Source organism: Gorilla gorilla, chromosome 21 (genome assembly GCF_029281585.2).
Source record: "Gorilla gorilla gorilla isolate KB3781 chromosome 21, NHGRI_mGorGor1-v2.1_pri, whole genome shotgun sequence".
Lineage (NCBI taxonomy): Eukaryota > Metazoa > Chordata > Mammalia > Primates > Hominidae > Gorilla > Gorilla gorilla.
The window spans coordinates 59,477,569-59,499,214 of NC_073245.2; the positions used below are offsets into that span (position 1 = coordinate 59,477,569).

The 21,646-nt window shown below is 46.6% G+C and overlaps 1 protein-coding gene across 50 annotated transcripts in view; it reads right to left on the reverse strand.

Annotated features, from left to right (window-relative positions):
- Positions 1-21,646, reverse strand: part of ZMYND8 (zinc finger MYND-type containing 8) — a 158,962-nt gene that overhangs the window by 40,028 nt on the left and 97,288 nt on the right. For all 50 annotated transcript variants that reach the window (XR_008674577.2, XM_019017197.3, XM_019017198.3 and 47 more), the window contains 2 exons: positions 12,861-13,001; positions 52-204 (listed from right to left, as the gene is read on the reverse strand). Coding sequence is in view for 49 of the 50 variants with exons in the window: in XM_019017197.3 (XP_018872742.2) it covers positions 52-204; positions 12,861-13,001 (294 nt within the window). In the remaining variant the exon portion in view is untranslated. The remainder of the gene's footprint in view (positions 1-51; positions 205-12,860; positions 13,002-21,646) is intronic.

Genomic DNA, 21,646 nt, shown 5'->3' on the forward strand with positions numbered 1-21,646 from the left:
TAATGATAACAACGATACTGCTGGAAAAAAAAAACAAAACCAAAGATATACCTAATTGTGCTTTGCAACTCTCTATGGTCTTGTCAAGATTCAGCTGGAACCTGCTACGAATCTGGCGCTTGGGAGAGATGAGAGGAACAGGGGTGGACTGTTGCTGGACCGACTCGCTCAGCTCCTTCAAATCCATCTCAGCTTTGCTTCGATCTGAAAGAGACCATCACACCCTCGTAAGACCAGGCACACACCATCCTTATCACGGAGCTTCGTCCTTGCAAAGTCAGAGCAAAACACACATTTTAGAACATGGGGGAGGGGGAGATACTTTTTTTGTCATTCATCCCAACAATATCATCTGCTCAACCAAATGGGGTGACATGAAGATAATGGCCCACGTGAACACGTTTGGCAGGTTTAAACAGTCCACTGAACAATCGTCTGGGTGACTTTCAATATTTAAAATGGACAATCCCAGCCAGATGGCTCAGTGTGTGGAAGTCAACATCATTAGGGACCCTCCAAAGACAAAGGTTATGGGCAGATATTCAATCTCAATTTCAGTGAACAAAGCAACACTGAGCCTGGTCAAGGTGTACTTGTAACTTCAGGTCCAGATTGAAGAGGACTTGTATCCAAGAAAGATGGCGACCCCCTCGAAAACACCCTGATAATTGGGGGCCCTAAATGCCTATTTGCCACAGAGGCTTCATTTTTCATTCTCAGTGGACCTAGTCTGGGGTGGAAACTAGAAAGGGCAGGGAATATAAGATAGGCAGACCTTCCAGCCAGTGTGTTGTGGCTCACAGCATCTATGTGAGGCAAGGGGAACAGATTAGCCCTGGATACTCAACCTCTGTCTAAATGGTCTCGCTCAAGTAAGAGTCCAAGGTCCTCAGCCTAGTTCCCAGGCAGAGGCTTCTGGGGGGTGACTCAGGCCAGAGGTCCTGTCCCCTCACTTCTTCGAGGGTTCTTTGTAGGACCAGCAGGACGGATTCCAAAGTCAGTGAGCTTACATTTCTTGGATTCCTCTCCCACCAACTCCAGCGCCCCCAAAATATTAAGAGTTTCAGTGGCTGCAAAGGTCCAGAAAGCAACAAGCAACTCTGCAGGTGGGGCCTACTGTCCTCCACTGTGCCTGCCACCCTCTGGCATCCCCTCCAACCCACCCAAAGCGAGTGTGGGGCATCTGTCCTACTCCGGCCAATCCCAAAAAATAAGTCAGAAAGCAGGTGGAATCCAATCAACCCACAAAGAGGAGAAGCCACCTCTGAGCCTGTTCCCAACAGCTATCAGGTTGCTCCCTGGACTTCGTGCTTCATCTCCCTGCTCCCTCCACACCTCAGGCCACCTCCATTCATTGGGCTGTGAAAGAGGCCCCAGAATCTATTCTGAGAGCTGGGCTGGAAGCACTGTTTAAAACCATCACTCTCTCCTACCTTTTTCCTTTGGCCTGACCCAACCACTTTCCTGTTCGCGCAGTAAGGGAGAGTTCTCAAACACTGCATACCCAGAAATCAGCTCCTTCAAAGTAACTAGAAGCAGCCTCCCAAAAGCCCCACCCAATCCACTCACAGGTGACCAGAAGCAATAAATTGCTCCAATTTAATTTTATCAGCCCCCAGGATAAGATTAGAAAGGGGTCTTTTCCCAGCCAGGTGTGGTGGAATGCACCTGTAGTCCCAGCTACTCAGGAGGCTGAGGCAGGAGAATGGCTTGAGCCAGGAGTTAGTGGCTGTACTGAGCTATGATCACGCCACTGCACTCTAGACTGGGAGACAGAGCAAGACTTTTTTTTTTTTTTTGAAGAAAAAAAAAGGAGGGAAGAGATGGGTCTTTTCCTAAATCACACTTACAGACTGCCCCTCCCAGACCCAGGGAGATTCCAGAAGTGAGTGCTCAAAGCAAGCAGAGACACTATCCCTGTAATTCAAGAAAAATACCAAAAACAGTATCTGTGTGCATGCATGTGTGTGTGCACACTTATCAGGGCTTTAAAGACAGGCTACTAGGGACAGGACTGCAGACATTCACACAGCCACCTCTGAGAGGGTGAAGAATGTGCAAATTTACTGCAGTGGGGCCGGGCACAGTGATTCACACCTCTCCCAGCACTTTGGGAGGCAGAGGCAGGAGGATTGCTTGAGGCCAGGAGTTCGAGACCAGGCTGGGCAACATCGCAAGACCCCCATCTCTACAAAAAATACAAAAAGTAGCTGGGCTTGGTGGTGCACGCCTGTAAACCTAGCTACTTGGGAGGCCGAGGTAGGAGGACTGCTTGAGCCCAGGAGTTTGAGGCTGCAGTGAGCCATGATTGCGTCACTGCACTCCAACCTGGGTGAGCAAGATCCTGTCTCCAAAAAAAAAAAAAAAATTTACTGGACAAAGAACTAGAAAACTCTTTATACTTGTCTCTGTCCGGCAAGAAATCTGAAGTAGCTTAACAAAGAGAAATTATAGGGTAAAATAATTTAAAAAATAAGGAATGGGGAACATTAAAAGAAAAGGGAGGAGCGCCTCTGCCCAGTCGCCCCACCATCTGGGAAGCAAGGAGTGCACCTCTGCCCGGCCACCGCACCGTCTGGGAAGTGAGGAGAGCCTCTGCCTCGCCCCGCACCGTCTGGGAAGTGAGGAGCACCTCTGTCTGGCCGCCATGCAAGCCTCCAGGTGTAAAGTGGCAGCCTTGTGTGTGATCTTTCTGCCCTCCCTGAGTTTGCATTTTTGACATTAAAGTTTACTTTTAAATTAAAAGTTTATTTAAAAAAAAAAGAAAGAAAGAAAAGAGAAATGCCAGGCACAGCAGCTCACGCCTGTAATCCAGCACTGTGGAAGGCCAAGGCGGGAGGATCACTTGAGGTCGGGAGTTCAAGATCAGCCTGGCTAACATGGTGAAATCCCGTCTCTACTAAAAATAAAAAAATTAGCCAGGCATGGTGGTGGGTGCCTGTAATCCCCGGTACTCAGGAGGCTGAGGCAGGAGAACACTTGAACCCAGGAGGCGAAGGGCAGTGAGCGAGATCGCACCACTACACTCCAGCCTGGGCGACAGAGCAAGACTCTGTCTCAAAAAAAAAAAAAAAAAAAAAAAAAGCCCAGATTAAAGAGTTCCAGTAGGCAGGACTCAAGAACTTAACAGCTGAGTTGCATGCAAATGTGACAGCAAAGGGGGAGGGATTTGAGGCCTCCCTCGGAATTTCCACTTTCAGAAATGAAGAAGCATGCTAGATTCCAGAGGGAAAAGCCAGACTTTTCAAGAATAAAGATGGAAACGTATACTCACAAAAATACTCTCCATGGCTACCCAAGTGACACATTCATCAGTGTCCTCAATATTCCTATATACTACTAGAATACACAGTTAAAGAAAAAATTTACAAAAGAAACCAACAAACTTTCTTTGTAAAAGCCTGGAGAGGACCGGGAACAGTGGCTCACACTTGTAATCCCTGCAATTGGGAGGCTGAGGTGGGCAGTTCCCTTGAGCTCACATTTGAGACCAGCCTGGGCAACATGGTGAAACCCTGTCTCTACTAAAAATATGAAAATTAGCCAGGCATGTTGGCACACGCCTGTAATCCCAGCTACTCAGGAGGCTAAGGTGGGAGGATCGCTTGAGCCCAGGAGGCAGAGGTTGCAGTGAGCCGAGATCAGGCCACTGCACTCCAGACTGGGCAAAAGAGCCAGACCTTATCTCAAAAAATAAAATAAAAGCCCAGAGAGTAAATATTTCAGGCTTTGCAGGCCATACAGGCTCTGTTGCAAAAGCAGCCATGAACACTACATAAACAGATGGGTGTGGATGTGTTCCAGTAAACTTTATTTGCAAACACAGGTGGGGGCCAGATTTGGCCTGAAAGCCGTAAAATCTGCCATCTTCTATACTAGTCCAGTGACTGCCAACCCTGGCTGCACACCAAAATTGCCTGTAAAGTTTTAGAAAATCCTGAGGCCTGAGCCCCATCCTCAGAGACTCTGACTCAATTGGCTGAGGGGAAGGCCTGGGCATCAGCCTTTTACAAACTTGCCAGGAGGTCGAGCGCAGTGGCTCATGCCTGTAACCCCAGCAGTTTAGGAGGCCAAAGCAGGTGGAGCACCTGAGGTCAGGAGTTCAAGACCAACCTGACCAACATGGTGAAATGCCATGTCTACTAAATATACAAAAATTAGCCAGGCATGATGGCACCTGCCTGTAATCCCAGCTGCTTCGGAGGCTGAGGCAAGAGAATCACTTGAACCCAGGAGGAGGAGCCTGCAGTGAGCCGAGATCACACCACTGCCCTCCAGCCTGGGCAACAGAATGAGACTCCATCTCAAAAAAAAAAAAAACACACCAACAATAAACTTGCCAGGTGATCCTAATTGGCAGCTAAGGCTGAGAACCCCTGTATCAGACCAATCTTCTATGTGAGTAAAGAAAACTCACTATTTGCCTTAACTCCTGTGTGTATGTTAACAGGACAACCTTTCTAAACCTTAGGGTCCATAAAAAGAGACCTAGACCTCACCTGAATAACTGAGCTCTGCGTGTGCACCTGCGTGTCTACACATATGCCTACAGTAAATGCGACCCATTAACTTTAGCCTAAAAAGACTGAGCACTGGAATGTTCATAATCAAGAAAAATGCAAAGAAGGTAAATTCCCTCATTTTACAAACTAAGGTGTCTCTGGTCAATAAGCTGCTGTTATGTTTATTCTTGTTAGAATAAACCACCAAATGGCTAGGGGCTGGGCCCAGGCCCTGGAAGCTGACCTTCAGGAGTTTAGCCAAATGTAATGATCTTTATCCAAACTTGCAGCTGCATTTGACTCTCCCCTCCTCCGCAGAGAGAAAAGAGCTTCACTTTCTCATTTAGCTCATGTAGCTTATCGGGACTTCTTCCACCCCTGCCCTTCTATATCGGGAATAGCTTCAGAATCCACCCTTGCTGCCAACATTTTGAACTTTTCAGCTGATATGAAGACAGCTTAGGCTATAAATGGAAACCAGGGATGAAAAATACTCACGCTAGAGAAAAAGGCACGATCTTACATTTCTGGAAGGAGCATAAATCAGAACCACCTCTTTAGAGGGCAGTTGGGCGATACCTCTCAAAATGTCGCCGCATGTGGCCTCTGATGCTCAATTCCACTTCTAGGAATTTATCCTATGGATTACCCTCCCACGTGGGCAAAAGGGTTCTTCATTGCAGTTGTCTTCAATAGCAAAAATGGAAAGAAGCGTAGCGTCAGTAAGTAAGGCGCCTGAATAAATGTTACAGTTTACCTTTAAATGGAATTAAATACAGCTGCTAAAATGAAATGAAGGCCGATTTCTGTGTGTTGATATGAAAAGCCAACCTGTTTCATGAAAAAGCAAAGACTGGTGGAGCACCTTAGCACTGCTGTAGGGGAGCCAAGAAGGAAATGGAAAATCGCTGGGAATACTATATATTCTCAGGGTTTCTCAACAGTGGCACTATTGATATTTGGGTCCTGGATAAGTCTTTGTGGTGGGGGTGGGGTGGGGTGGAGGGGCTGTCCCGTGTGTTGTAGGATATTCAGCAGCACCCTGGCCTCTACCCCCTAGATGCTATTAGCACCTACATACCAGTTGTGACAATAAAAATATCTCCAGGCCAGGCGCAGTGGCTCATGCCTGTAATCCCAGCATTTTGGGAGGCTGAGGTGGGCAGATCACTCGAGGTCAGGAGTTTGAGACAAGCCTGGCCAACATGGTGAAACCCCGTCTCTACTAAAACCCCATCTCTACTAAAAATACAAAAATTAGCCGGACGTAGTGGCACGCGCCTGTAATCCCAGCTACTCAGGAGGCGGAATCAGGCAAGGGTTGCGGGGAGCCAGATGGTGCCACTGCACACCAGCCTGGGCAAAAAGAGCGGTGCTCCATCTCAAAAAAATAAAACATAAAAATATCTCCAGACACTGCCAAATGTCACCTGGGAGACAAAAATCACTCAGAACTCATGCTATATATCTAGAAGGGCTCTAGAAACTAAAAACTTGGAACAGTGGTGACGTGCAGGAAGAGGGGTATAAAGACAGGTGGTTGGAGGTTATAGACACGCTGGCCTTTCATGAAATGTCCTTCTGTGCTTTGAAATTTTTGTTACCGTATGTACTCATTACTTATAAAAACAAACTCTATAAAAGAAAAATTTAAGAACTTCTTTTTCCATTTAAAAAAAAAAAGACAGGGCCGCGCGTGGTAGCTCACACCTGTAATCCCAACACTTTGGGAAGCCGAGGTGGAGATATAAATATATATATCCACCATATACATATACATATGCATATGATGGATATATATACACACCATATACATATACTCAGTATTTATATATATACCATATACATATACTCAGTATGTGTGTGTGTATGTGTATATATATATATATATATATATATATATATATATATATACACCATATACTGAGGTCAGGAGTTCGAGACCAGCCTGGCCAACATGGTGAAACCCCATCTCTACTAAATACAAAAAATTAGCCGGGCATGGTGGTGTATGCCTGTTATCTCAGCTGCTTGGGAGGCTGAGGCAGGAGAATCACCCGAACCCAGGAGGTGGAGGTTGCAGAGAGCAGAGATTGTACCATTGCACTCCAGCCTGGGCAACAAAAGCAAAGCTCTGTCTCAAAAAAAAAAAAAGACAGATTTTTGTTCTAAAGCTGAACGCAAACTACAATGGATAGACTTCCAGGAACTACAAAATGGCAGTTCCTTCAAGGGAACAATATCACTTAGACAAGAGACCCTAGCTGGCCAGGCATGGTGGCTCATGCCTGTAATCCCAGCACTTTGGGAGGCTGAGGCAGGAGGATTGCTTGAGGCCAGAAGTTTGAGACCAGCCTAGGAAACATAGCGAGACCCTGTCTCTATATTATTTTTTAAAAAAAGAGAGGCCAGGCACAGTGGCTTACGCCTGTAATCCCAGCACTTTGGGAGGCCGAGGCGAGTGGATCACGAGGTCAGGAGATTGAGACCATCCTGGCTAACACGGTGAAACCCCGTCTCTACTAAAAAATACAAAAAATTAGCCAGGCATGGTGGCGGGCACCTGTAGTCCCAGCTACTTGGGAGGCTGAGGCAGGAGAATGGTGTGAACCCGGGAGGTGGAGCTTACAGTGAGCCGAGATCACGCCACTGCACTCCAGCATGGGCGACGGAGCAAGACTCCATCTCAAAAAAAAGAGAGAGAGACCCTGGCAGACACTATCTTTCAGTCAAAGCCAAACAGAGATCTTCCCCACCTCATTCACTCTAAAGAAAATCAAGACAACATCTGAAAAATCTGGGACCAGGCACTCCATGTATGCTCTCAAAGAAAGCCCGACTTCCAAGATACCGCTTTATGCACAAAAAGAAAGGATGCCTCCTGTCATTAACAGTTGAGAAATAAACAGAAAGTCTCGGGGTGTGACGACGTTCCCTGGCCCTGCCTGCATTTTCAACAGAGCATCAAGGCGCATTTCTGTCACTAACAGGACTACTGACTGCTGAGTTTCTTCAGCTCAAAGTAAACACCCTCTGTGAAATAAGAGGAGATGGGATCATCAGAGAAAGCAAACAGGAGTCTGGAAGAAGAAAAGGACCGGGCCCACCTCTTCTCTTCTAGTCTCAGAAACTCATTCCTATTTATGACTTATTTATAATCACTGCTGAGTCATACAGGGAGCTCGTAATAATCCACTGGGCTCAGCTCCTTGTTTTTTAGTGAGGAGAGGAGAGGCCCCAGACAGCAAATGAGGGGAAACAGTGAATTAGCAACCTGGGCAAGAACCAGGTCTCTGTACAAACCTTCCCATCTTATACCATATGGTCATATACCATACACACACACAAATACCATATACTCATATACCACATATACATATACTCATATGCCATATACACAAATACACATACACTCACCATATACACACATACATACACACAAATACCATATACTCACATACCATATACACATTTACCATATACTCATATGCCATACACACACAAATATATACCCATATACTATATGCTCACCATACACACACATGCAAATACAACACACACACACATACTTATATACCATACACACACACATAGACTCACATATACCCAATATACACACATACCCATATTCCATATACTCATCATATACCATACACACATACATATACTCAAATATACCCAATATACCCATATACCATATACTCTCATACAATATACACATACATATACTCATACCATATACCCAATATACATACATATACCATATACACACATACATATACTAAAATGCCATATACTTATATACCATATATTCTTAATTATAGTGTAACAGTATAATATAATTACAGTATAGTATAAATAAAAACTGACAACCTATGGACTATTTTTGTGTTGTTGGTTGTATGTGTTTGTCTGGCCCAAATAGAGTTTTGGGGTTTTGTTTTTGTTTTTGTACCACAGGGTCTCACTCTCTCACCCAGGCTGGAGTGCAGTGATGCAATCATAGCTCACTGCAACCTTGAACTCCTGGGCTCAAGCAATCCTCCTGCCTCAGCCTCCCAACGTGCGGGAATTACAGACATAAGCCACCAAGCCTAGCCAGTTTTTGTTTTTAATGAAATTGATTGTCAGCTTTTAAAAACTAGGAGAGTTCCTGTAATAATCTAAGAGTTCTGTTTTTCTTGACAATTCAGTCTGACAATGTGGGTTAAGCTGGCAAGAGCCACATCCTTTACAAATTTCAAAACTTCACCTTACCCCCTGACCCCCAAAAAAGCTGACGTATCCAATAGGCACAGAAGACATTCAGGTATCTCAGCTAAGAGCTCAAGTTTTGCAGCAGACAGGCCTGGGCCTGAAGGCCAAACTCTACCACAAACCATGGTTGATCCTTGGGTAGGTAACTTACTTCTCTGTGCCCCAGTTTACACTTCTGTGAAACAGAGATATTACCTACTTTAAAGGTTGTTGTAATTTTTAAAAAGTTTTCATTTACAGACAGCAAAATTCACTTTTGGGAGAATACAGTCCTATGAGTCGTAACACCTGCATAGATTCCTGTAACCACCACCACAACCAAAACACAGAGCAGGTCCATCTCCCGAGGAGTTCCCTCCCAATGTGTAGGCAAACCCTCCTGCGCTCCAACCCCCAGCTATCACTCATCTGTTCCCCATCTCTGTAATTCTGCCTTTTCTGATATATTTTTTAAGGAAATCCTGTTTTGTTAGCTACAATAACTTCATCATTATCCAGGGTGCTCCCTTTCATTGTCCCTGTCTGCGGAAAGTCGTTCCACGGCTGACAGACAGAATCAAGCCCTATAAAGCATTTGTTCAGTCCCTGGGCAGTCACTGGAGAATTCCTTAACATTGCCCTGCTTGTTCTGATCTCCTCCCCACCCACGGCACTTCCATCGGTCCCTAGCTGATCCTCTTCCCGTTAGGTCATTGCAATCCCAGCCCACAAAACGCCCACATTCCCAATGCTCTTGTTCCTGCTGACGAAGATAAGAAATGTGTCCTGAACCGGAAGAGCTGCCAGGGGAGACACAAGAGGGCCTCGGTTCCCCTGGTGCCCACCCACCACCATGCCCACCCACCAAGACACACGACAGGAAGAAACCTTTCACTCCCACAACAGATCAAGCCAAACTGAAAGACCCACAGTGTCACGAGGAAGCCCAATGACCACCCAGTTTCAGCAAAGAGCTATTCTTGACAAGCATGACTGGCAGAGAGGAAATGTCACCGTGAGAACGCCTCCAAACAGCATTTCTTTTCGGGGTGTGGAGGTGGAAGGAGGGTGTGAGAAAGCAAACCACAGATTTGGGAACAATGAGTGTTCCCAAGGAAGCACGTGTGTCCCTTTTCACTCAAGTGAGGAACCAACTGGTTGGTCTGAATGGGAGCCCCGAAAGCAACTGCCCTGACCATCCTATTACATCAGGGCTGTACTCACAGGTGAGCCAGGATTGGGGCCAGGCTGTGCTCCAGCCCTGCTGCCTCTGGGATCCTGGGCACCCCATGCCTCCTCTCCAGACCTCCCTCAGTTTCTCCATCTGAAAATGGCACTGTAGGACAAGATGGACCTGGAGGGCGCCAACCACCAAAGGCGTGGAATTCACACATAAGCGTCACTGGGCACAGGTGGCCGCCCTCTCTTTCTGAAATCCCCATACTGGAGGCTCCAGGGCAACACACTCCCCTGGTGTGGCTACTCCACCCCTTGCTTCTCCTCCTCAACCAGAACTCCACATCCTCAATGTCCCAGGGGCCTCACTCCTGCTCAATGCTCTACTGGCTGACTCGCAACCTCAGTAAGCCAATGGGGCTGGAGTCTTTGTTGAGTGAGGCTGTCCTATGCACTGGGGGATGTTTAGCGCAACTCTGGCCACCAATCATTAGATGCCAGCAGTGTCCCCATCACCCCCTCAAAGTCATTTCGAGAACTACCACTCTAACCCAATCCCACGTACACGTCAAGATTCCCAGAATTACACCTCCTGCCTGAACCTGGCCACAGGGCACCCTAATTCCTGCCTCCAGCTGCCCTATTGACTCTCCACCTAGGGGTGTAACAGCTGCTCAAATTTACGTAATCTAAACTGGACCCTTGGCTTCTCCTGCCATACCCAGATCTGTCAGCACAATTACTGACACAATCTAGAAATTCTCTGTTGGGGGGCCTGTTCTACATTTTGTAGGATGTTCGGTGGTATCTCCCTGGCCTCCCTCCATTAGGTGCCAGGAGCACCCCAACCCCAGGTGTGACAACCAAAAATGTCTCCAAACATTGCCAGGGGGTGGGGAAGTGTTACAAAATTGCCCCCAGATGAGAATGGTTGACTGATATGGACTATTTGAAACACAGCACCGAGGGCTTCTTCTGAGATGTGAAGTCCATTCACATCCCTCCTGCGCTGAACCCTCCACACCAGGGTCTACGAGGCCCCTGTACTGTCTCCGACTCCACGGACTGGCCTCACCCTCACTCACTGGGATGCAGCCACCCTGGCCTCCTTGCTAATCCTACAACGCACCCAGTTACTCCTATAGCACACCAACTTAATCCTTACCCTAGAGCCTTTAAAATCTCTTATTCCTTCTAGAATCTTTTTCCTCCTGACACTGGCATGGCTGATTTTTCTTGTCACATAAACTTCAGCTCAAATATCGCCTCTCAAAGAGGCCCCGTTTAACCCCTCCACCTAAGTGAACTGTGACGTCTGCTTCACAACTTGCCCATCTCTCGCCTCATCACGTTACCTTCCAGACATCCATCATGGTGTGAACTATCTTGGTGTGAACTGCCTCTCATGGTGTGAACTGCCTTGTTATTTGCCTTTATTATTTTCTCTATCTTTCTTAAAACCCAGCCTCTACAAGAGCAGGTCCTTAGCTGACTTGCTTTGCACTCTATTTCCATGCCTAGAATAGTGCACAGCACATAATAGATGTTCAAGAAAAATCAATGGTGAGGATGCAATGAATCAATCAATAATGATCAATAGCAGCCAGGCACAGTGGCTATTCTCTAATCCCAGCATTTTGGGAGGCTGAGGCAGGCAGATCACCTCAGGTTGGGAGTTCGAGACCAGCCTGACCAACATGGAGAAACCCCATCTCTACTAAAAATACAAAATTAGCCAGGCGTGGTGGTGCATGCTTGTAATCCCAGCTACTCGGAGGCTCAGGCAGGAGAATCACTTGAACCTGGGAAGCAGAAGTTTGCAGTGAGCCAAGATCACGCCATTGCATTGCAGCCTGGGCAACAAGAGCGAAACTCCATCTCAAAAAAAATAATAATAATAAGGAATCAATAATGGGCCAGGTGCGGTGACTTATGCCTGTAATCTCAGCACTTTGGGAGGCTAAGGTGGGAGGACTGCTTAAGGCCAAGAGTTCAAGACCAGCCTGGGCAACATAGCAAGACCCAATCACTACAAAAAATTAGCTGAGTATGTAGCTAAAAACTAGCTAGGCCTGTAGTCCTAGCTACTCAGGGAGGGTGAGGCAGGAAATAGCTTGAGCCCAGGAGTTCAAGGTTGCAGTGAACTATGATTACACCACTGCACTCCAGCCTGGGTGACAGAGTGAGACCCCATCTCTAAAAAAACAGTTATCATCATCATCATCATCATCATCATCATCATCATCATCATCATCCAGGGAATAAAGACCAGAGTGTAAGAATTAGAAGAAGAGAATTAAGGAATATCAGAGTATGCTGCACATAGGAAAGGTAAGTACTGATTCCTCCTACTTGCTTCTGTGCCATGGGTATAATTTACAAATAGAACTGGGTTAATGTGGTCAAGGACAACTGAGGTGGAAACACTGGCCTGGATAAAAGCACTTTGGGCCAGGCATGGTGGTTTATACCCGTCATCCCATTACTTTTGGAGGCAGAGATGGGTGGATCACCTGAGGTCGGGGTTTGAGACCAGCCTGGCCAACATGGTGAAACTCTGTCTCTACTAAAAATAGAAAACTTAGCCAGGTGTGGTGGCGTACTCCTGTAATCTTAGCTGCTCAGGAGGCTGAGGCAGGAGAATCGCTTCAACCCGGGACGCGGAGGTTGCAGGGAGCCGAGACCGCACCCTTGCACTCCAGCCTGGGCAACAAGAGCGAAACTCCATCTCAAAAAAAAAAAGTAATTTGTATGTCAATAAGCCCCAGAAAATCCCTTACTTATTCTTTTCACAGATCTTTTCTCACCTTCATCCACTGAAACTTTTGCATTTTTTGCATAGAGAAAAGAGTTAAAGGTTCAAGAACCACATACAAAAGAGGATACGTCATTTGCAAAAATATCCACAGTTGCCACAGAAAGATACTGGCAAAAATTCTGACTGACCCAGGTTAAGATTCAGGATGCTGCCGGTGGTGGAGGTTTTGTCCGTTTTCGTCGTGATAGGAGCTGACAGTTGAGGAGAGAAGGGCTTTGGGCTGCCGGATAAACTCCCTGCTTGTCCCGTCTTGGTGGAGGCTGGTGAAGCTGAAAAAGTATGGCATTGTTAAAAGACAGGTTTACAAATAAACAAGTAAAACGTGTAGGTGTGGTGTAGGGAGAGAATGGAGAGATTATGAAATTGTGTTTGATTTCAACAAGGCCGCTACAGTATCACGAATGGGGTGGGGTGGGGCATAGCAGGTTGGCCATTTATTTTCAGCAAAGGGCTTTAACCGGATGTGAAACCGTTAAAGCCACAAATGAAGAAGGTCTCCCCAGTTACTCTATTAAGCACAAAGCTCTAAGACAAATCGGCTAAGCTGCCACTGAAATTGGTTTGGCCCATTCACGGATATAAATCTCAACATAAATAGCGATTAAACCAACCCCCACATGGTCCAGATGTGGAGAACGGGAGCCAGGCTTACAAATGCGTATCATCCGTTTGTGGAAAGACACCATGGCCAGCTCACACGCAGCCACTGCACCTGCCAGGGACCAACTTGGCCCCTTGGGAAATCTCCAGCTCCCATTTCAAAGGTTCTTGAGGCTATGTAAAGCCAAACCCAGTACCAGATGGAGTGAGGGAGACGTTGGTAAATTATGTCCTTCTTTACTGTATTTCAAACTTTTACAGGAGGAGAGAGAACTGTACCTATGCCTAAGGCTTTTAAAAATACCTTAAAATGACCTATGACCTGCTTCTCCCCTGCCTCATTTCACAGGGTTAGGACAAAAAACCACTTAAGTTTAAAAAAGCAAGCATTCATAGGGGCCAACAAGCGTCCTAAAGATCCTTCAAATCCTGCCCCTTTGTCCTTGCCCCTCCATGGTACTGGGACTGTCCTGTTAATGCCTCTTGGGCCCATTTAAAAACAGCTGGGACTAAAGGCATCACTGACAACAATGACAGCCAACTCTTCCAAGACGAGCAAGAAACATTATGAGTTGATCTGGTGCTGGAAAGAAATTTGTGGATGGCAAATTGGAGTTAGGAACTGAGACTCCCCAGAGGCTTCGAAAGTGCTGGGACACTTGTGTGGGCAGCACTTGCCTCAGTTTCCTCACCTGACAAATTAGAAAACTCAGAACAAGGCTTCAGTGTGTTGAAACTCACATACCACTTGGCTGGTGAATCCAAGTAAGCTAGGCAGCTCTGGTGCCAGGACCTGCCTGCATTACTGTTAATGTAATATAGTGGGAAAGACTCCAGACGTAAAGAGGCCTGGATTCGAGCACGGATTAGAAGCCAGACACTGTGGATTCAAGCCCCGGCTCAGCTGTTGCCCTGCTGTGTAACCCTGGGCCAGTTACTGGCACCTCTGCCTCCCTCTTCCTGGCAGCAGCAAAGAGAGACACTAATAATATGATACAAAGGGACAACAACAGTAGCTACATCTCATCAGGCTGCTGTGAGGATTAAATCAATCATCTGAACAGTGCCTGGCATGCAGTAAGTACTCTGTTACTGTTTGCTATTAGAGTGGTTTTATTTTCTATTTCCCCATTAACCTCTAGGGCTTTGGGGTTATCCTCTGAACCACTGATTCTCGGCTATGAGCAATTCTTCTCTCCAGGGCACACTGGGCATTGCATCCAGACATTTTAGGAGAGTGGGGGGTTGCTACTGGCATCTAGGAGCTAGAGACCAAAACGCTGCTAAATCTTCTGCCATGCACAGAGCGGCCCCCACAAGAAAGAGTTATCTGGCCCCAAACGTCAAAAGTGCTGAAACTGACACGTCACATAGGGATGGAGTAGGCATGCAGCTGGGAATCCTTTTCCTCACCCGGAAATGAGAAGGGAGTGAGGATCAATGTCGTCGATCTATGTCAATTGGTGCCCAGCAAGTGCGCAATAAATATCAGAAATTGTTTTCAGAAATAAGTTTTCTTTGCTTTTGTTTTTTTGAGATGGAGTCTCGCTCTGTCACCCAGGCTGGAGTGCAGTTGTGCAATCTCGGCTCATTGCAACCTCTGCCTCCTGGATTCAAGCGATTCTCCTGCCTCAGCCTCCCAAATAGCTAGAACTTCAGGCTCCTGCTATCACACCCGGCTATTTTTTGTATTTTTAGTAGAGACAGGGTTTTACCATGTTGGCCAGGCTGGTCTGGAACTCCTGGCCTCAAGGGATCCACCCGCCTCAGCCTCCCGAAGTGCTGGGATTACAGGCATGAGTCACTGTGCCCAGCCTATAATTAAGTTTTTAACACAATAAATCTGTTTTACTGCAAGAATTAATAGAATTGGCCTAGCACGTGGCATGCCACATTCCTTCACTGGGGGGGGGGGGCTGCTATATTATTATTAGTCCTATCACTGGTGCTGTAAGACATAGAACTGAAGTGTTTGTTACACGAAGAAACAAGAATAGGCCAGGTGCGGTGGTTCACCCCTGTAATCCCAGCACCTTGGGAGGCTGAGGTGGGAGGATCACTTGAGCTCGGAAGTTCGAGACCAGCCTGGGTAACATGGCGAAACCTCATCTCTACTAAAAATACAAAAAATTTAGCCGGGCATGGTGGCACACCCCTGTAGTCTCAGCTACTTGGGAGACTGAGATGGGAGGATCCATTGAGCCTGGGAGGTCAAGACTGCAGTGAACCGTGATCATGCCACTGCATTCCAGCCTGGGACACAGAGGGAGACCCTGTCCCCAAAAAAAAAAAAAAAAAAATATATATATATATATATATATCGGCATTTTAACGGAAGTATTCCCAATAAAATCTTTAGCATTCGAATTTTTAACCTTATTAATTCATTTATGTTCTACCTCATTCCAAAAGCAATTTGCAGCTGCTCAAATATCTGTGTAATAGATTCCCCTTGAGGATTAAAGACCGGGGCTTCTCTAATTGTATTCCCATAAGCAAACTGGCAAGGTCTAACAGGGAGGGCCTTACTATACTTTCAAATACCCTGCTTGGGACTGCAGAGAACATTGACAAGGACATCCAACCCTAAAGGGTAGCAGGAACAAACAAACAAAAACACTCAAAGATGCTGTCGCACGTAGAACACAGCCAAGTGAATCCACATTTTCCTGCTCGACAGGTCAAGTTTGTTTGTTTGTTTGTTTGTTTTGAGACAAAGTCTTGCTCTGTTGCCCAAGCTGGAATGCAGTGGGGTGATCTCAGCTCACTGCAACCTCTGCCTGCCAGGTTCAAGCAAATCTCCTGCCTCAGCCTCCTGAGTAGCTGGGGCTACAGGTATTTGCCACCATGCCCAACTAATCTTTTTATATTTTTAGTAGAGATGGGGTTTTGCCATGTTGGCCAGGCTGATCTCGAACTCCTGATCTCAGGTGACCCACCCACCTTGGCCTCCCAAAGTGCTGGGATTACAGGTGTGAGCCATCACGCCCAGCCTATTTTTATAATTCTGTATATACATTCATGTGTGCTAAAAAATTAATAACTAGAACAGGCCTTTAATTTGATGGATCTATTTCCTTTGTTAATAAATAAACAAGTACTGAGATTTAAGAGGTATGTTCTAAATATTAAAAAATGGTTTTAAGCATAGCACTTGGATATGGCAAGAATAAGGGTGTCAGGAAAACATTGGTTTCCCATGGAGATGGGTCTCGTTCACACTCTACCCAGCCAGTGAAGGGCAGGGCCCATCCTCCTAAGGCATCTGGGACTGCAAAGCTTCATGGAATCAGGAAAAGGACATACATGAGAGTCACTAGCAACCCACAAGCCTCACGCTGCAAAACCCTCCTCTGCATCTTCCTGAGAAACAGGTCTCCTATGTCCACCTCCTAGTGCCACCAATCCTACCTCCCCAGTCTGTGAAACACCCTGCACCTGTCTTGTCCTCCCAATATCATGAATGTCACGGCCACCCACCCGGTGGCTGAAGGCCAAACACACCTCGATCATTCTTTTTGTTTTTAGGGGGGAGGGGGCGGGGAGAGTGATGGAGTTTCACTCTTGTTGCCCAGGCTGCAGTGCAATGGTGCAATCTCAGCTCACAGCAACCTCCATCTCCCGGGTTCAAGTGGATTCTCCTGCCTCAGCCTCACAAGCAGCTGGGATTACAGGCGCCCACCACCACGCCCGGCTAATTTTTGTATTTTTAGTAGAGATGGGGGTTTCACCATGTTGGCCAGGCTGATCTCGAACTGCAGACCTCAGGTGATCTACCCACCTAGGCCTCCCAAAGTGCTGGGATTACAGATGTTTGAGCCACTACACTCAGCCCATTCTTAATGCCTCCTTTGCTCTCATGCCTGAATTTACCCAACTCTTCAGGAAGGCCTCTGCACTCCTCTTCCTAAACATATCCCAAATCTCTGCACTCATCTCCACCTCCACTACTATCACCCTAGTCCATGCATCTCAACAAGGACCGTATGGCCCCCAACGGGGCAAAAATAATTTTTAGGGGGTGAAAAAATCTTATCTTACTATTCCTTTTATGTACAAAGCACTGTGTGTGTGTGTGTGTGTGTGTGTGTGTGTGCTGTGTATAGACAGTACATAAACAGATCTACGATATTTTCAAATTTCATGAAAGTCCACTCTTAGGTAAGTACCTATCCAAAATTGAAAATAGGTACACAAACAAATCCTTGGATACGAATGTGCACAGCAGCACTATTCACAATAGGCAAGAGGTAGAAACAACTGACTGTCCATCAATGGACAAACTGAGGTATCCCCACAATAGAACGTTACTGAGTCATAAAAGGAATGAAGTTCTGATACGTGCTGCAGTGTGGCTGACTTGAAAACATGATGCTAAGTTAAAGAAGCCAGACACAAAAGGCCCCATATTCTTTCATTTCACTGAAACAAAATACCCAGAATAGGAAAGTCAGCTCAAACAGAACACAAATTGGTTGTTGTTAGGGGCAGGCTATGGGGTGAGAGGTAGGGGTGGAAGTTTGTGGGGGACGGGGAGTGGCTGTTTAGTGGGTACAGGGTTTTATTTTGGAGTGACGGAAATGTTTTAGAACTAGACAGAGGTGGTGGCTGCACAGCACTGTGAATGCACTAAATGCCACTGATCTGTTCAAAATGGTAAATTTTATGTTATGTGAATTTGACCTCATTTTTTTAAAAGATCTCAGGGGGAGTAAATAGGAAGAAAATGTCTAAAATGGTTCAGGGCCAGGGCGGGGGGGGGGCAATTAAAAGACTGGGCAACACTGCCCTGCCCATCATTTCCCACGGAGACCCCGTAAGCACTTCCCACAGGTCTCCCCACCATGTGCACAGCACCCTTCTTCCAGGGCACTCTCCACACAGCAGCCAGGGCAGAACCCCTGAAATGAGGGCATATTGCTCCATCACCTAAAAACATCCAGAGGCACCTCATTCCCCAGAATAAAATCCAACGTCCTCTCCAACCTCAAACCCAACCTTTCCTTTCTACCTCCTGGAATGTCCGGCCACAGTGACCTGCGGGCCACCCTGGAAGATCAAGTCTGTTCACACCTCAAGCCTTTGTGCCTGAGGTTCCCAAGGGAAGCCTTTCATGCCCACCCTAGATCACACTGGCTCGAATTCCTCCATGGTCAGGTCCCAGCTCAAACATCACCTCCTCGAAGGCCTCCCTTGTTGGCCACCTAAAGTGGCCCAAGTGTCTCTGGCCTACTGTCTTCCTTTTGACATGAAAATATTGGCCCTGAAAGAGCAGGATCTGCGCTGGCCAGCAGGCATCCAGGATACCTCTGGATGCTCATCAGGTGCCTAATACATTTACTGAATGAGCAGTGCATAAAATAATTGAAGAAGGAGGTTTCCATTTCTCTTCTCACTGCTGTAGTCATGATAAGCAATAAACAAACAATGACGAGGCCGGTCGCGGTGAGTCTCGACTGGTCCAACACTTCGGGAGGCGGAAGCAGATGCATCACTTGAGGTCAGGAGTTTGAGACCAGCCTGGCCCACATGGTGAAACCCCGTCTCTTTTTTTTTTTTCTTCAGAAGGGAGTCTCGCTCTCTCACCCAGGCTGGAGTGCAGTGGCGCGATCTCGGCTCACTGCAGGCTCTGCCTCCCGGGTTCACGCCATTCTCCTGCCTCAGCCTCCCGAGTAGCTGGGATTACAGGCGCCTGCCACCATGCCTGGCTAATTTTTTGTATTTTTAATAGAGACGGTGTTTCACCGTGTTAGCCAGGATGGTCTCGATCTCCTGACCTCGTGATCCACCCGCCTCGGCCTCCCAAAGTGCTGGGATTACAGGTGTGAGCCACCGCACCCGGCCCTGGTGAAACCCCGTCTCTACTAAAAATACAACAAGTAGGCAGGCGTGGTGGTACACGCCTGTAACCCCAGCTGTTCAAGAGGCTGAGGCAGGAGAATCGCCTGAACCTGGGATGCGGAGGTGGCGGTGAGCCGAGATTACACCACTACACTCCAGCCTGGGTGACAGAGACTCCATCTCAAAAAAAAAAAAAAAAAGAAAGAAAAAGAAACAATGACAACCAGATAAAACCTTTTTCATACAAAAATATCAAACAATCTCCCTAATGTTATACACCTACTAAACACAAGGTGCTTGCTAAAAGAGTGATTAACAATCCAAAGAAGAGATATGACAAGGCCAGGCGCAGTGGCTCACACCTGTAATCCCAGCACTTTGGGAGGCCAAGGCAGGCAGATCACCTGAGGTCAGGAGTTCGAGACCAGCCTGGCCAACATGGCAAAACCCCTCTCTACTAAAAATAAAAAACCAGCCAGGTGTGGTGGCACATGCCTGTAATCCCAGCTACTTGGGGGGCTGAGGCAAGAGAACTGCTTAAACCTGGGAGGCGGAGGTTGCAGTGAGCCGAGATCACGCCACTGCACTCCAGCCTGGGCAACAGAGTGGGACTCCAGCTCAAAAAAAATAAAAAAATAAAAATAAAAAAACAGATATGACTAAGCAGATCACAAAAAAATCCAAGTCAATATACATGAGGGTGTGGGTGGTACTGGCATGGAGGCCAGAGATGGTGCTCAGCATCCTAGGTGCACAGAACAGCCTCATAATACAGAATTATCTGGCCTTAAATGTCAATGGTCCTGAGGTTGAGAAAAACCTGCTTCGAATCACTCCAGACATTTCAAAAGCAAAAAGACTTGGAAATGCTTGTTTCAATTAAAACTTTGAAACAGACGCCAATCCTTTTATAAAGCCATACATTTTGCCCAAAGGAAGAACTAATTAATTGCCTCTGAAGTCACAAATAATTTAACCAGATTTCATATTTTGATGTACAATTCACAAGTGTGGGCTGAAACACATCATTTATTATCTACATTTACAAAATCTTAGCCTGCGTGAAGGGTTGTTCTGACTATAGTAGGAAACATGAGCCTTGGAATTAAATTAGGAAAAAAATGCCCCTTCCCTCCCATGCACCCCAGCACTCTGGGTGGGGTGGAGAGGCGGATTGAATGATTCACGCTAAACGTCCTCCAGTTATAAAACCTCAGAAAGAACCTGTATGTTCAAAGTGCCGCACCTTGCACAACTCCTATGGTGCCATGCACAGATGAGCAGAGCATGGCCAGATGGTCTAGGATGGGTCAGGATGTGTTGGTAAAAATGCTGTTTTGAAGGGTTATTCACTAACACAGAAACACATATTCAGAATACAAGGCTATGGACCAGGCATGGTGCCTCATGCCTATTAACCCAGCATTTTGGGAGGCTGAGGCAGGCAGATTGTTTGAGCCCAGGAGTTTGAGACTAGCCTGGGTAACATAGCAAGACATCATCTATACTAGGTGTATAGCTAGGTGTGGTGGCGCACACTTGTACTCCTAGCTACTCAGGAGGCTGAGGCAGCGGGGACTGCTTGAGCCCAAGAGTTGAAGGCTACAGTGGGCCATGATCACACCACTGAACTCCAGCCTGAGAGATAGAGTGTGACCCTGTCTCTTAAAAAAAAAAAAAAAATCCCAGCTACTCGGGAGGCTGAGGCAGGAGAATCGCTTAAACCCAGGTGGTAGAGTTTACAGTGAGCCAAGATCGCACCATTGCACTCCAGCCTGGAAGACAAGAGTGAAACTCCATCTCAAAAAAAAAAAAAAAAAGTTTTTTTAATGTATAAAAATTAAAAATTAAAAAAGAATACAAGGTTAAGCTTTAAAAAAATAAATTCTACAGTCTACACCAGACATTGCAAACAGGTGATCCATGAACCAAGGAGTTCACAGGTGCATTTAATGTGCTGTAGCTTTTATTTATTTAAAAATGTGAGCCAGTACATAGAAGTTAATAGCTGGGTGTGGTGGTATGTGCCTGTAGCCCCAGCTACTCAGGAGGCTAAGGCGGGAGGATCGCTTAAGCCCAAGAGTCTGAGACCAGCCTGGGCAACATAGTGAGGACCCTGTCTCTTTAAAAAAAAAAAAGAAAGAAAGAAACAAAAAGAAAAAGCTGGAGTAGTTCCCATTTTTTTTAATTTGAGGGTTCTCTTGAAAAAACAGAAATCGGCCGGGTGCAGTGGCTCACGCCTGTAATCCCAGCACTTTGGGAGGCAGAGGCGAGCAGAGGTCAGGAGATCGAGACCATCCTGGCTAACATGGTAAAACCCCGTCTCTACTAAAAATACAAAAAATTAGCCGGGCGTGGCGGCGAACACCTGTAGTCCCAGCTACTCGGGAGGCTGAGGCAGGAGAATGGCGTGAACCCGGGAGGCGGAGCTTGCAGTGAGCCGAGATCGCACCACTGTACTCCAGCCTGGACG